Consider the following 12,587-nt stretch of genomic DNA (forward strand, 5'->3'; position numbering starts at 1 on the left):
TACCGAATGACTATTATACCCTCGACTCTTGGCATGCCAACTACACCTATAGCTCTCATATCGTATACTATGGGCATTATTCTTATATTCCATATGTTCATGTACTCATGTCATTTCTCTTGTGATCATGTAGCTCATGTCATTTCTCTTGTGATCATGTAGCTCATATCATGTTCTCATATCACATATCATATCACATGTGTATTTGAATCTATTCATATATATACATCATTTATCCAATAACATGAACATATATATGCCTTATGCATGTATTACAATAATTATCATGTATGCATGTTCACAACTATTGTACTATGAAAATCAATATAGAAATTAGACTTATCACAAGTCTTATTCCATTATACTATACATATAGTATGCACTCACCTTAGCTTTTCTTTTATTCGATTCTAATCCTTTGATCGTTCCGGAATAAGCTTACTTTTAGTATCTACATAATCACACATGGATCTATATCAGTATTATAGCTAATATACTCTAATGGTTCACTCTTTAGATTAAGATAAAGCCAATTTTCTCTTTTAATGAAGGTATGCATCGATGCACTACTTGTGCATCGGTGCATAAAATGCATTCGATGTTTTATTATTAATGGGATGCATCGATGCATGCCTTATGCATCGATGCATGCCTTATGCATTGATGCACTAATTGCATTCGATCTTTTTATTTTAAAAGAGTGTATCGATGCACTACCTGTGCATCGATACACCTTCAAACACTTTCTGGGTTTTAACCTTGATGCATCGATGCACTATGAATATGCATCGATGCACTATGAATATGCATCGATGCACTCTGCCCAGAATCCTCTTTTTGAACCCGAAAATTCATTCATTTTAGATTAAATCCTTCATGTTTAATCCTCTTTTTCATTCTTAACTATAGTACACATCCTTAAACCAATTTATACTCATTTATTTCATCTTAAACCTCCAAATTCTATCCTTCATATGTAATTTAAGAATTACATCAATAATTCAACATGTTTGAATTCCACTTTTAACACTTCGTATATCTTAACTAGATTGATGACAAGTCAAATTTAACTTTCAATTCTAGTTATGAACTCTATTCCAAGATTTCATTTAAGAACTTCAAATCTTAAATCTCTCCTAACTCCATCATCCTTTGATGTTAAGATAACTTAAGCTTTCCTTAAGCTTAGTTATCATCTAATAATCAAAACCCAATATTAAATTTAACAAGAAATTCAATAATTAGAAATCTTACCTTTGCTTTGGTTCACACGCACAAGGAAGAAAGAAGAAGAGAACTCTAGAAGTCTTGGGTGTTTTCTCCCCTTCCACCCACGTGTATCCTTATATATATATAATTATCCTTTTTTTAGTTATTTTTCCTTGCAATTACTCTATTGTCCTTCCATTTCTTCTTCCTTTCAATTCCATCCTACACAATAATTTACATGTAAATCTTTATACTATTCATTCATTTTATTTTAACCACCAAATTCTGAGACTTTACAATTTAGTCACTAACCTGGTATTGAGGATGTTACATAAACTCTTCTAAAACATCAAATATGTTCTTGAACAATGAATTTATATCTAATTTACCCCAAAAGCTTTCTATTTTTTTTCAAACACCCTCACCTCCATTATATTTAAAACACATTTCTTCTAAAATGAAAAATAAACTTAAACAATTAGGAGCAATTTCCTTGGTATTTGTTTCAACCACACTTAAACAAAACATATATTTTTAGATAATAAATTGTCTTCTCTTTTGTTACAAAAAAATAGTGAATCATTTTGTTATTCTTTTTTTGTGTTTCCTTATATATTTTAGACAACTAGTAACCCACGAACCAAAAGTCAAATGCTAAACGGAGAATAAAGCACACCAGTAAGTACTTTACTCCAACACAATACTACAATATATGAACAAAAACACCGAGTTTCGAAGATTGATATTGCAGTTGAAGATAGTTTTAGACTATTAGGTTTTGTTTAAGTGTGCATGAAACAAATACTAAGGAAAGTGCTCTTAATTGTTGAACTATGGTTTTAGTTTTGTAAGGAATGTGGGTCGAATATAGTGAAGGTAACAGGTTATTTGGAAAAAAAAATGCAAATTAGAAAACTTTTTGGAGTAAATTAGATATAAAATCATTATTCAAAGACCTATTTGATATTTTAGTAGTAGTTTAGGGGTAAAATGAAATATTAACCTTTTTAACGTTGTCACAACATCAATTTAACGGAGATGATGGTGGAGTGGTCATTTTGTTGCAAATCTATAACGTTAGTGACTATTTTGTTACAAATTGATATCGTTAGTGACTGATTTCTTACTTTTAAAACTTTAGTGAGAAAAACAAAATCTTACTCAAACATTAATGACCATTGATGTAATTTACCCTGATTATTTTTATATTGAAATTTCAAAAGTAATAAATTTATCATTAATGTTATTAAATTATAATAATTCAATCATTTGTCGTTAATAATCGTTATTGCAATAATGGAATACTGATGTGATAGCATTAAACACCTAAAATATATTTTTTGACTTTTCAAAGTTTTTGATTAATGATTAAGAAAATAATTGAAGAAAAAAAGTTTCTCTTCTACTCAATTCTTCTTCTCTCTCTTCTCTACTTAAAAATCATGAGAGCTATAGCTCTTAAATTTTCCAAATCCATTGTGTAGATTCTAATGTTTGAAATCTTTGTAGCTCGTATGGTTTGTAAGTAGAAAGGAGAGAGAAAGTGAAGAAGAATAGAGAAGAAGAGAAATTTTATCTTCAATTTTTTTCTTAAAACACTAGTCTAAAGTTTTAGGAAGTTAAATGTGTAAAAAAATAGTGTCATGTCATTGGTTTAACACTACCCTATCAGTATTCTATTACTGCAACAATGATTATTAACGACGATCAATTTGTTATAAATCGATAATGTTGACAATCAATTTGTTATTTTTCAAACTTTAATAGTAAAAAAAACTTACTCGAATATTAATGACTATTTATGTAGTTTACCCTTTTTTTCCTTTTAAAAACCTTTTTGAACAGAGAGATGATTGCCGACAGGGCTGCTGCGTGCTTATTACCTAATGTGAACGCTCTATTTCTATTCTTTATATATATATATATATATATATATTTCAAGAATTTGATTTGCTTTTTCTTCCCTGGGGAAGCGCCTTAGCCTCAGCTTTTTCTTCTACGGCGTGATCACTCGTCGTTCTTTCGAAGTTGTTTGGTTCTCGAGAAAATCGGTGGAGATTCTATGTTGAATATCTCAACTTCTTGCGATTCAAAGATTTGGTTGATTGAACTAAGACATGTTGATTAAGAAGTCAATGAAGGCTTTTAGTCACCACAAAGCTGAAAAGTTATTTACTAGAGAACTATTCATGTCTAGTTTCAAGTTGTATCTTATTCGTATTTGATATCAACTAAGAATTTTAACATTTAATTAAAATTCACACGGTTGTAGCTTAATGTTTACTTGTTTGATTCATGGTTAAGAAAATGATACTTTTAACTAATATAAAAAAACATTCTTCTTAGTAAATACGATTACATTTCATACTTAAAAATAATATAAATAGGGATGAATCAAAGATTTAAGAGGTCTTGTACAATTTATTAAAATAAGACCATTAATTGGAAAGAGATTTTTCCCTTCATCAGATTAAAAGTAAAAAGATAGATGCATTTACAAATCAATCATGGAGAGGTGAGACTCATAAAAAGTGGCCTCTCTCAACCCTCGAAATTACTTTATGATAGTGTCCCCTTTCTTAGGTGATGTGAACGGGGGGGTGGGTGTGCTTGTCTTTGGTGTTTGTGGGGGCAAAATAAAAGAAAAAGAAACTTTAACTCACAAAATTGACTTTTTTGTCATCTTCGGATCAAAATTCTATTTACCTCCTTCGCAGTTAATGAAACACCAATCTTCATATTTTTTAACATTTTTGTTCAAACATTACATATTATATTTGTTTGACCAACTTTAAATCAGACAACATTACAGATAATTTTTAAATTTCAGTTTGTTTGGACGTATTATGTTATGATATTGTAGTTTTTAATCCCTTTGTTTTCTCGTGAAAGCATGTTGGTCGCATGTCTATTTATACAATAATTAAAAAAAGTTTAGCATTAGGGTTTTATAGTTCATTTTCCTCGGAATTTTCAGCAAAATAAATTCATAGTTAGATAACATAATTCATCATCTAAAGCTCAATACTTAATTCATTAATTACTATATAAGAGGATGTTTGATATGAGACCTTTCATTAATTATTTATTATACAACTGGATAATTGGTATTTATATAGGCATCATCAATTTACGTGCCACGTAAAAATTGAATTATTGTAGGAATAGTTTTTGTTACGATATTTATGATTTTAATAAGTAAAAATCATTTATCTTATTTTTCCCCTTTTAATATCGCTGATTCACTCATAATTAACTTTTAATGATTATCATTTCATATTTACACGAAAAAGATAAAATAAATAGTAATAAAATTATATAAATATAAATCATATAAAAATTATATGGAAACAGTAAGAAAAAAGACTATTGTAGATGGACCTTTTTTTTTTTTTTACTTTGACATAAATAAAAAAATGGATCTTGATTGAAAAGAAACAACAGCAAAAGAAAATGTAAGGGTGGGAATCCTACAACAAAAGAAAAACCATGTAAGAAAGCAAAAGCTTGAGCGAGAAGCATCATAGTTGATGGAAAAGAAAGGTCTGGTATTGTCTCCAGCATGTATATATGTCATTCCTCATCCATGCTTCCACCCATACCCCCATGCAAATATAAAAGGCCTGCAATTATATCCTCTGAAATCCCCCCGCCCCTGCCTCCGATCTTCTCCTACTTTCAAACCCTAATTCCAAATTAATCCCAAAATCCAAGCAAACAAAAGAGATACCTTGTTTGTTTTTGTTTCTTCTTTCGAAAGCTATGAGAGTCCCGGTTTCTTCTCCACAAAGCAACCATTGTCAAAGCCCTAAACCTAACAACAATAATACTGGTACTACTACTACTACTAATAGTAATAGTAATAGTAATAGTACAGCTAGGAACATAAGTTTCCACGGGGTTAACAGTGTGCCAAACTCGTGCTATGAGCCAACTTCGGTTCTTGATCTTCGTCGAAGCCCAAGTCCCGCGCCCAAAAAGTCGACATCTAATCCGGCCGATGTTTCTAATTGTATGGTGGTATCCGATCCTCCACCTCATCACCGTCATGCGCCTGTTGAGTGGGACGAGCATGTGCTACGAAACATGGATTGGGATTCCATCATGAAAGATTTGGGATTAGATGACGAATCAGTACCGCCTATCAAAACTATTCCTCCTCAAGCTATTACTCCTTCCTGCGTGAATCATATCCAGAACCTTCCCGAGTTCACCTCCTGCGAGTTTACTCCTCACTCTGAGTTTAACAATCTTTACGATTTTTATTCGGGTTTAAATCAAAACCCATCTCATAAAAGTAATTTTACTGCTGGTACTAACACTAATAGCTACCTTGATATGTCTACTAGTAGTGGTTTTCATAATATTGGCAATTTCAATTTGGGGTTTGATTTTATAGAAGAGTTGGTAAGAGCCGCGGATTGTTTCGAAACCCACGAATTGCAACTGGCGCAGGTGATATTGGCGCGGATCAGTCAGCGGCTGCGATCTCCGTCAGGGAAGCCGTTACAGAGAGCCGCTTTTTACTTCAAGGAAGCCCTCCAGTCTCTGCTCTCCGGATCAACTCGGTCAACTCGTTTGTCTTCATGGAATGAAATCGTTCAAACCATCAAAGCCTACAAGGCCTTCTCTGGGATCAACCCTATCCCCATGTTCAGCCAATTCACGACCAATCAAGCTCTCCTGGAATCCCTGGATGGACCGGCACCGTTGATTCACATAATTGATTTCGACATCGGATTGGGAGTCCAATACGCTTCTTTGATGAGAGAAATGGCCGAAAGAAGCGATCACTTTTGCAAGTTCATTCGTATAACTGCGGTGGTTCCTGAGGAATATGCAATTGAGACGAGGCTTATTAAAGACAACCTTGTTCAGTTCGCTCAAGACCTTAAGTTAAGGTTCCAGATTGAGTTCGTTCTTCTTCGAAGCTTTGAAATGCTGTCGTTTAAAGCTTTTAAGTTCATCGACGGAGAGAAAACGGCGATCCTCTTGTCTCCGTCTATATTCCGAAGTCTCAGCTTAGACGTGACACCGTTCTTGAGTGATCTCCGGAGGGTTCACCCGAGCATCGTCGTGTTTGTAGACAGTGAGGTGTGGATGGAGTCTGGGACGACATCGTTTAGAAAGAATTTTGTCAACAGTTTGGAGTTCTATGCCATGATGTTCGAGTCATTGGATGCGGCGGTGGCGAACGAGGAATGGGTAAGGAAGATTGAGGCGTTGTTGTTGCGGCCGAGGATATTGGCGGCCGTAGAGACAGCGGCGAGGAGTACTGCGCCTCCATGGAGGGAGAGGTTTCGTGGGGCGGGGATGAGGGCGGTGCAGTTGAGTCAGTTGGCGGAGTTTCAAGCAGAGTGTTTGTTAGGGAGGGTCCAAGTTCGGGGATTCCACGTGGCTAAACGACAGGCTGAGTTGGTTCTTTGCTGGTACGAGAGCGCCTTGGTTGCCACGTCAGCATGGAGGTGTTAGATATGAAATTAGCCTAGCTGGATTTAGAATTTCGGTATTTTACATGGTTTTTCTATTTTGGGTAATTAAAATTCAGTTGTAGTAAATTAATTATCGCAAGTAAAAAAAAGCCGCGAGAATGGAGAGTGCCTTTAGGCCTGCCTAGTTTCCTCATATCATATAACGTTATAATAATCCATTTCCATGTAATGCTTGTACCAAAAACTCATGTATCCAAGGGGTAAATTCTGTTCATTTTTTCTCTGCCTTGCCTTTTGATAAATCATTTTCAAAAATTATAATTCAAATTTAATTTTTTAATATAAAATATCTTACTACTACGTCCAACAATTATAGTAAATATATATTTACACTGGTTATATAGTATATACTAACCAAAAGCGTATCTTGTTTGGACAGGAGCATGCAGATGCAATGATTTTCATGTAACAAGGGAATAGTACACTTATGCTTGTATATTACCAAAAATTTAGAAATTTCATGAGGTTTTCAAAACCCAATCCAACATCTTTATCTAAATCTCAACAGTTGAAGTATGATTTGGTTCAGTAAAGAAACGCAATAAAATCAAACCTTGTATTCCAAACAAAAGTGAAAATACTCTGAATCAATCCCCAATTATCGTTTTGCTCCCAATAAACTACAAACAATACAACTATTTGAAAGCTGGTTAAAGCATCTTTCTGCTTGTAAAAATAGACATTACAGCTATAACGGGTTAAGGGTATAGATTAGTAACTAAACCGAATCCATGGTGAAAATAATGTTCCTGGATGCCAAGAAACTACTGCATTGGCTCCCTGTTACCTCTTGTAGGTTTCCTATTAACTCTTCCCTTCGTTGCCTTGCTCTAGATTAGTTACCGCATCAGGTCCACATATCCGCGTCAGCTCGTCCTGTTATGAAGCAGCAAAACATATTTATCGATAAAAGACTCGAGAATTTGCAACTTGAGGTGATCTCAACACACTATTAATACACTATCGTTGAATGAAGAATAGCGAGCGCAATGCTGTTCTATACCTTAATAGAACTATTTTCTGATGTAAGCTTCTCACATTCATCAGAAAGCTTCTTTAGTTCCTCTCTAAGATTATGGTTTTCGTTTGCCAAGCTCTCCACTCTGGCTTGTAGCTCTTCGCACTCGGCCTATGGAAAACGCAATACAAGCTATAGATGTTGGGTTTCGAATAAGGAGATAAATTTTAGAGCCATTTGGTAGACAAACAGATAATACCAGTGTACCTGCTTGCGTAATCTTGATCTTCTAGCAGACTCCCGATTAGATTGCTTCCTCTTCTGTCTCTTCAACTCACGTTCATCCTGGAAGAACATTAGACCTTATGTCATATCCAAAATGTTCAAGCTGATTGAAAGGATGCAAAAGGGAGCAAATAAAAGCTAGACCTTAAAGGACTAAGGTGAATTTTAACAACTCGGGGACAGAATATTGGACCGAAATTGGAGAAAATAGTAATATGAACATGTAAAAAAGAAACAAAAAGAACCGCAAAAAGCTCATACTTGAACCCACTGTTCGGGCATCACAACTCCAGTAGGAACTGCAGCTACAGCACCAGACGAGTTAGGTCTCATTTTCGCAGCTCCTGTGGCTGCAGGGGATCCACTCCATAGGTCCATCCCTATATTCAAGTTGGTTGCAGGCATTGGGACTATTGGTTTACCAGGAACTATGGCCCCAGCGTTGTTGCTCTGTGCATTGGCTGTAATAAGAGTGATTTGTAAGTAGAAAACTAGCACGGTATAAAAAATCAACCGAGTTCATCACCCAAAAAACACACTTGGCAATTTTCTTTCTCAATTTGGTTTTCAATTTTCATTAACTTAGTCACTCACTCCCAGTCACAAGGAAGTAATTTTGTCTTAAAACAATAAATTAAAACCATATTTCAAAGTAATCTGAAGCTTTTTTTCCAGACAAATAAAAGCAGAAACTTTATAAGCATAATATACCATCTGCAAGCATCTGGTTAAAGCTTCCCTTTTTACCAGTAGCAAGTTCCTAAAGGGGAAAAAAAGACGCATATTCATTAGAAAATACAATTAATCATATTAAAATGCTAGCCAGTAAGCAATGTTGACAAGGGAAACTGAATTTCGAAAGCATTTGGTATCCATGATAACGATTAGTAATGATATTTGTGCACATACTTGATTATTATTCTCATCACTTCCATCTGATGTACCCTCACTACCACTTTCACCGCTGTTAAGAAAATGCTTAGAATTAGAAAAGACATGGCAGAAAAAATGGAGAAACTTTTTAACCAAAACCCATGTTACGAATGAATGTGAAAATCAAAAGCCTAGTGCACCTTTGAGAGCCACCGTCGTTTCCAGAGCCAGAAGCTCCCTTTGCACTTTCTCCAGCCTTGCTTCCTGAAGTTCCCTTTGACTTTTTGGCCGCACTTCGATCCTTCCCATTAGCATCCTTCCCTTCATGATCAGTATTATTCTGTGCAACGCTTGGAGCCTATACAAAAAATTGCCAAGAGGAAGGGCATTTAATTTATAACTGTGAATCAAAAGGAATACAAATGGAAAAAAGAGACAAACAGAGAAAGAAAGAAGAAAGAAAATATTACAGGGGCCATATGAGGATGTGCATAGACGCCCCCGGGAGGATACATAGCTGGGTATGGAACTGGAGTGCCATATGGAGGCATTAAAGGATGCTAAAAGATCATCCAAAGCAAAAGAAAGTAAGAACATTGATCAAATATAAAAGAAAACAACACATTGGTGTACAATGGAGATTTCAAAAGCGGTATCACCTGGCCTCCCCACATATATGGATGCGGAGTTGGCGAAGCAACAGTTGAGGCAAAGAAGGGAGCTGGGGCAGCTCCAGCACCATAATAAGCCTGAACAAGAAGTTGTGTTGTAAGATTGAATAATCACTTACATGACAATATCTTTTAGGATTCCCTAAACAAGAGCAACAGTTAAAAGAACTAAATAAAACTCCAGGATTTACGTACTAAAGTATACAAACCTGCACCGGGCATGACCAATCAGGATATGAAGGTGTTGTAGGCATTTCCTATAAGTACAAAGAGAAAAATGTCAGTAAAACTCATCAATGAGTTAGTGATGAGAAGGCAAGAGTGAAATGGGCAAATTGTTTGTTCTTCCCAATTTGTGGGATAGAGGCAACAATGACAGACCTGTGTTGAAACAGTAGGTTTGGAAGAAGGCTTGGCAGGTGAGTTCTCCTCTTCAGTTCCCATAATAACTTTTGTAAACCTCTGAATTTCAGCAAAGTAAGAATGAAATCTGTAAATCCTTGACGAACTTTATAAAGCACCCTAGAAGCTGATAACAAGTAACCCTGTCTGCCAGAAATAGAAGATAACAAGAAAAATATCAACTGATGAAGCTAATAAAGAGAAGGGGGGAGCAACTACAACTCAGAATTCATGATATGCAGAAGCAGATAAACGTGACCACTTCAGAGTATTCACAAGGTTTTTATGTTATACGAGCCAAAACACGATTCTTGGAACATAAATCTATGCAAATTTCAGTATCACCAAATTATCATGAATCATCTTCAAAATGGAAAGATAATGATCCAGCTGCAGACAAGATCATCACAAGAATACTGTATACACCACCATATCTCATCCTATACCAGCTTGGAATACCTTAATAACCATCAAAAGAGCTAAATTTAGAAATAAACTCATTTAATATCAAGATCTTCAGTTATTTTGATCTTCCATAAACCTAACTTAAAATATAAAACATTTATCCTTGTTCAAACAAGTGAAAGTACCAGGATTGTAATTGATTTTATTAATATGGAAAACAAAGCAGAGCTTAGAACATATGACAACAATCCTTATGTAAACAGACAACCTTAAAATAGAAAGTAACTCTTCAATTCGCGTAATTACCTTTCCAAAAACAAAACACGATCCCCCCTCTAATTTCTTGCCATAAAAGATCCAACCTAACAAATAATATATGGGGAAAACCCCACAACAAAATTTACAGTGTCTGATTTAGATAGACCAGAGTTAAAGCCAGTCAACTTTTAGTCCTCTTATTCTTCACTATAAATTATATAAAAATCCAAGGCTGGCCAAAAATAGACATATTACAGCTGGAATCAGTGAATCTCCTTTCCGAAGTTAGAGAAAAAAGACCATGTATTGAACAATTATCAATAAATTGCTAAATAACTCCTTTTTTTCTCCAAAGATCAAGAGCTAATCTTAATCTTCAAGCCAAAACCCACACAGATGCTCAATAGCCATAACTCAAACAAAAGTCAAATAAGTAACTAAAATTAAAAAATAAATAAATAAAGTAAGATTCCAAAGTAAAATAAGAAGGAAAAAAGAAAGAACTGTTTCCCTGGGGTTGAAGAAGAAACTGAGGTGGAAGTCTAACCGGAACACTTACAAAAGCAGACAATGGAGAGAGAGAGAGAGATTCGTTTTTGCTTTCTTCTTCCACTCCACTTCCACTTCCACTTCCCTTATCCGACGGCTGAGAATTAATGATGAAACAAACAACCGGCGTACGGAAATTTAAAGTACGACGAGATCGTTGTTGTTACTGAAGTCTTAAAAAGAGAGAGGGGGGAATAATCCGGTGTGGTCGGTGCGTAGGTGGAGTGGAAATAGTGAGATCAGAGAAGGAAAGAGAGAGGGGAAGGGGGTTAGGGTTTCGCAGCTGACACGTGCGAGGGAAAGGGAAGACAGGTGGGATATGTAGGAGTGGATTAGGTTTTATGACAATAACAGCCAACTGGATCACTGATTGATTATTCATCATTAAATTAAAGAAGCGATTAAAAAAAGATCTCGCTTCACACGACATCGTTTCTGGATGTCCTTTTCTGGGTTTTGACTTTTGAGGCTTTTGTTCTGCTCGTTTCTGGGTATGGGCTTGCGTGGCTTCCACGTCACTGAAATATTACCCATTTGTTTCTTTATATGTGTAAATGTAATCCTCCCAGTAATTTAACCCCTGATCTCGTTCTCATTGGCACTGCTTTATCGTTGAAGGATAACTAATTTTGCACATAACAACAAAAATAATGTACGTATTATATTACAATAACGACAAATTATTAGCTTACTAACTGTTCTTAAAGTTATAACTTGCCAGAGATTATTCGAATACAATATAAGATACAGTACAAGAATAATTATATAACTTTTAAGTTTATATATTTTAATCTACTTATTTAAAAATATTTTTTAATCATTCAATTTTTTTAATTTATTTTTCAATCATTTACTATAAAATAATTAACAAAACAACGGTATAACATTTATTTTAATAAATATAATAATATATTTAATCTTTCATACTTATATAATTAATTGAATTAGCTTTAATTCTAAATAAATTAATAAGTTTTACAACCTATAACTAAAAAACTAATCAAACTTCCACTAACTCTCATTAACCACCGCCAACACGGCCTCCCATAGCCACTCGGTCTTCACTCAATGCAAAATACGGTATGAGCGCAGGGAAAATTCTAGAATGAATGTTAAATATTGATATTCATTATTAATTTTATAATAAATAGACATTAAATTATATTAAAATGATCAATTTAGATATTAAACTTTCAAAAGTTATATAATAGGCTTTAAACTTTAGATTTTATTATAAAATGTGCATAACACTATTATCTATCATTAAAGAAGTGATATTACATGTTAAATTAATAAAAAATATCTTATTTAACGCTTTAATTGTAATTAAAATTTTATTTTACTATTAATTTTAATTAAAATAATTTGTATTATGCTACTTAAACTAAATACAAAATGAATATAAAAAAATTAAATGTCATTTTATAAATATTGAATTTATACCATATAAATTACTTAATACATTAGTAAAAGTTATGGATTGTT

General features: G+C 34.2%; 2 protein-coding genes across 4 annotated transcripts; one reads left to right on the plus strand and one right to left on the minus strand.

The window, feature by feature from the left end:
- The first annotated feature begins 4,682 nt into the window (after positions 1-4,682).
- On the plus strand, positions 4,683-6,915 carry LOC120216369 (scarecrow-like protein 15). Of its 2 annotated transcripts, XM_039213814.1 has the most exons (2): positions 4,685-5,041; positions 5,087-6,915. In XM_039213814.1, the coding sequence occupies exons 1-2, from the start codon at positions 4,972-4,974 to the stop codon at positions 6,679-6,681; spliced, it is 1,665 nt and encodes a 554-aa protein (XP_039069745.1). In that variant the 5' UTR covers positions 4,685-4,971; the 3' UTR covers positions 6,682-6,915. The 2 variants fall into 2 exon arrangements, with proteins under 2 accessions (XP_039069743.1, XP_039069745.1); XM_039213812.1 differs by having other exon boundaries at positions 4,683-6,915.
- Positions 6,916-7,225: 310 nt separating this feature from the next.
- On the minus strand, positions 7,226-11,436 carry LOC120216370 (G-box-binding factor 1-like). Of its 2 annotated transcripts, XM_039213815.1 has the most exons (12): positions 11,113-11,436; positions 9,870-10,037; positions 9,698-9,745; positions 9,477-9,566; positions 9,288-9,377; positions 9,018-9,175; positions 8,854-8,908; positions 8,656-8,704; positions 8,206-8,405; positions 7,927-8,004; positions 7,705-7,830; positions 7,226-7,577 (listed from the first exon to the last, which is right to left on the minus strand). In XM_039213815.1, the coding sequence occupies exons 2-12, from the start codon at positions 9,930-9,932 to the stop codon at positions 7,506-7,508; spliced, it is 1,029 nt and encodes a 342-aa protein (XP_039069746.1). In that variant the 5' UTR covers positions 9,933-10,037; positions 11,113-11,436; the 3' UTR covers positions 7,226-7,505. The 2 variants fall into 2 exon arrangements, with proteins under 2 accessions (XP_039069746.1, XP_039069747.1); XM_039213816.1 differs by lacking the exon at positions 11,113-11,436 and having other exon boundaries at positions 9,870-10,561.
- Positions 11,437-12,587: the final 1,151 nt, after the last annotated feature.

Source organism: Hibiscus syriacus, unplaced genomic scaffold, assembly GCF_006381635.1.
Source record: "Hibiscus syriacus cultivar Baekdansim isolate YM2019G1 unplaced genomic scaffold, ASM638163v2 tig00110160_pilon, whole genome shotgun sequence".
In the NCBI taxonomy this organism is placed as follows: Eukaryota; Viridiplantae; Streptophyta; class Magnoliopsida; order Malvales; family Malvaceae; genus Hibiscus; species Hibiscus syriacus.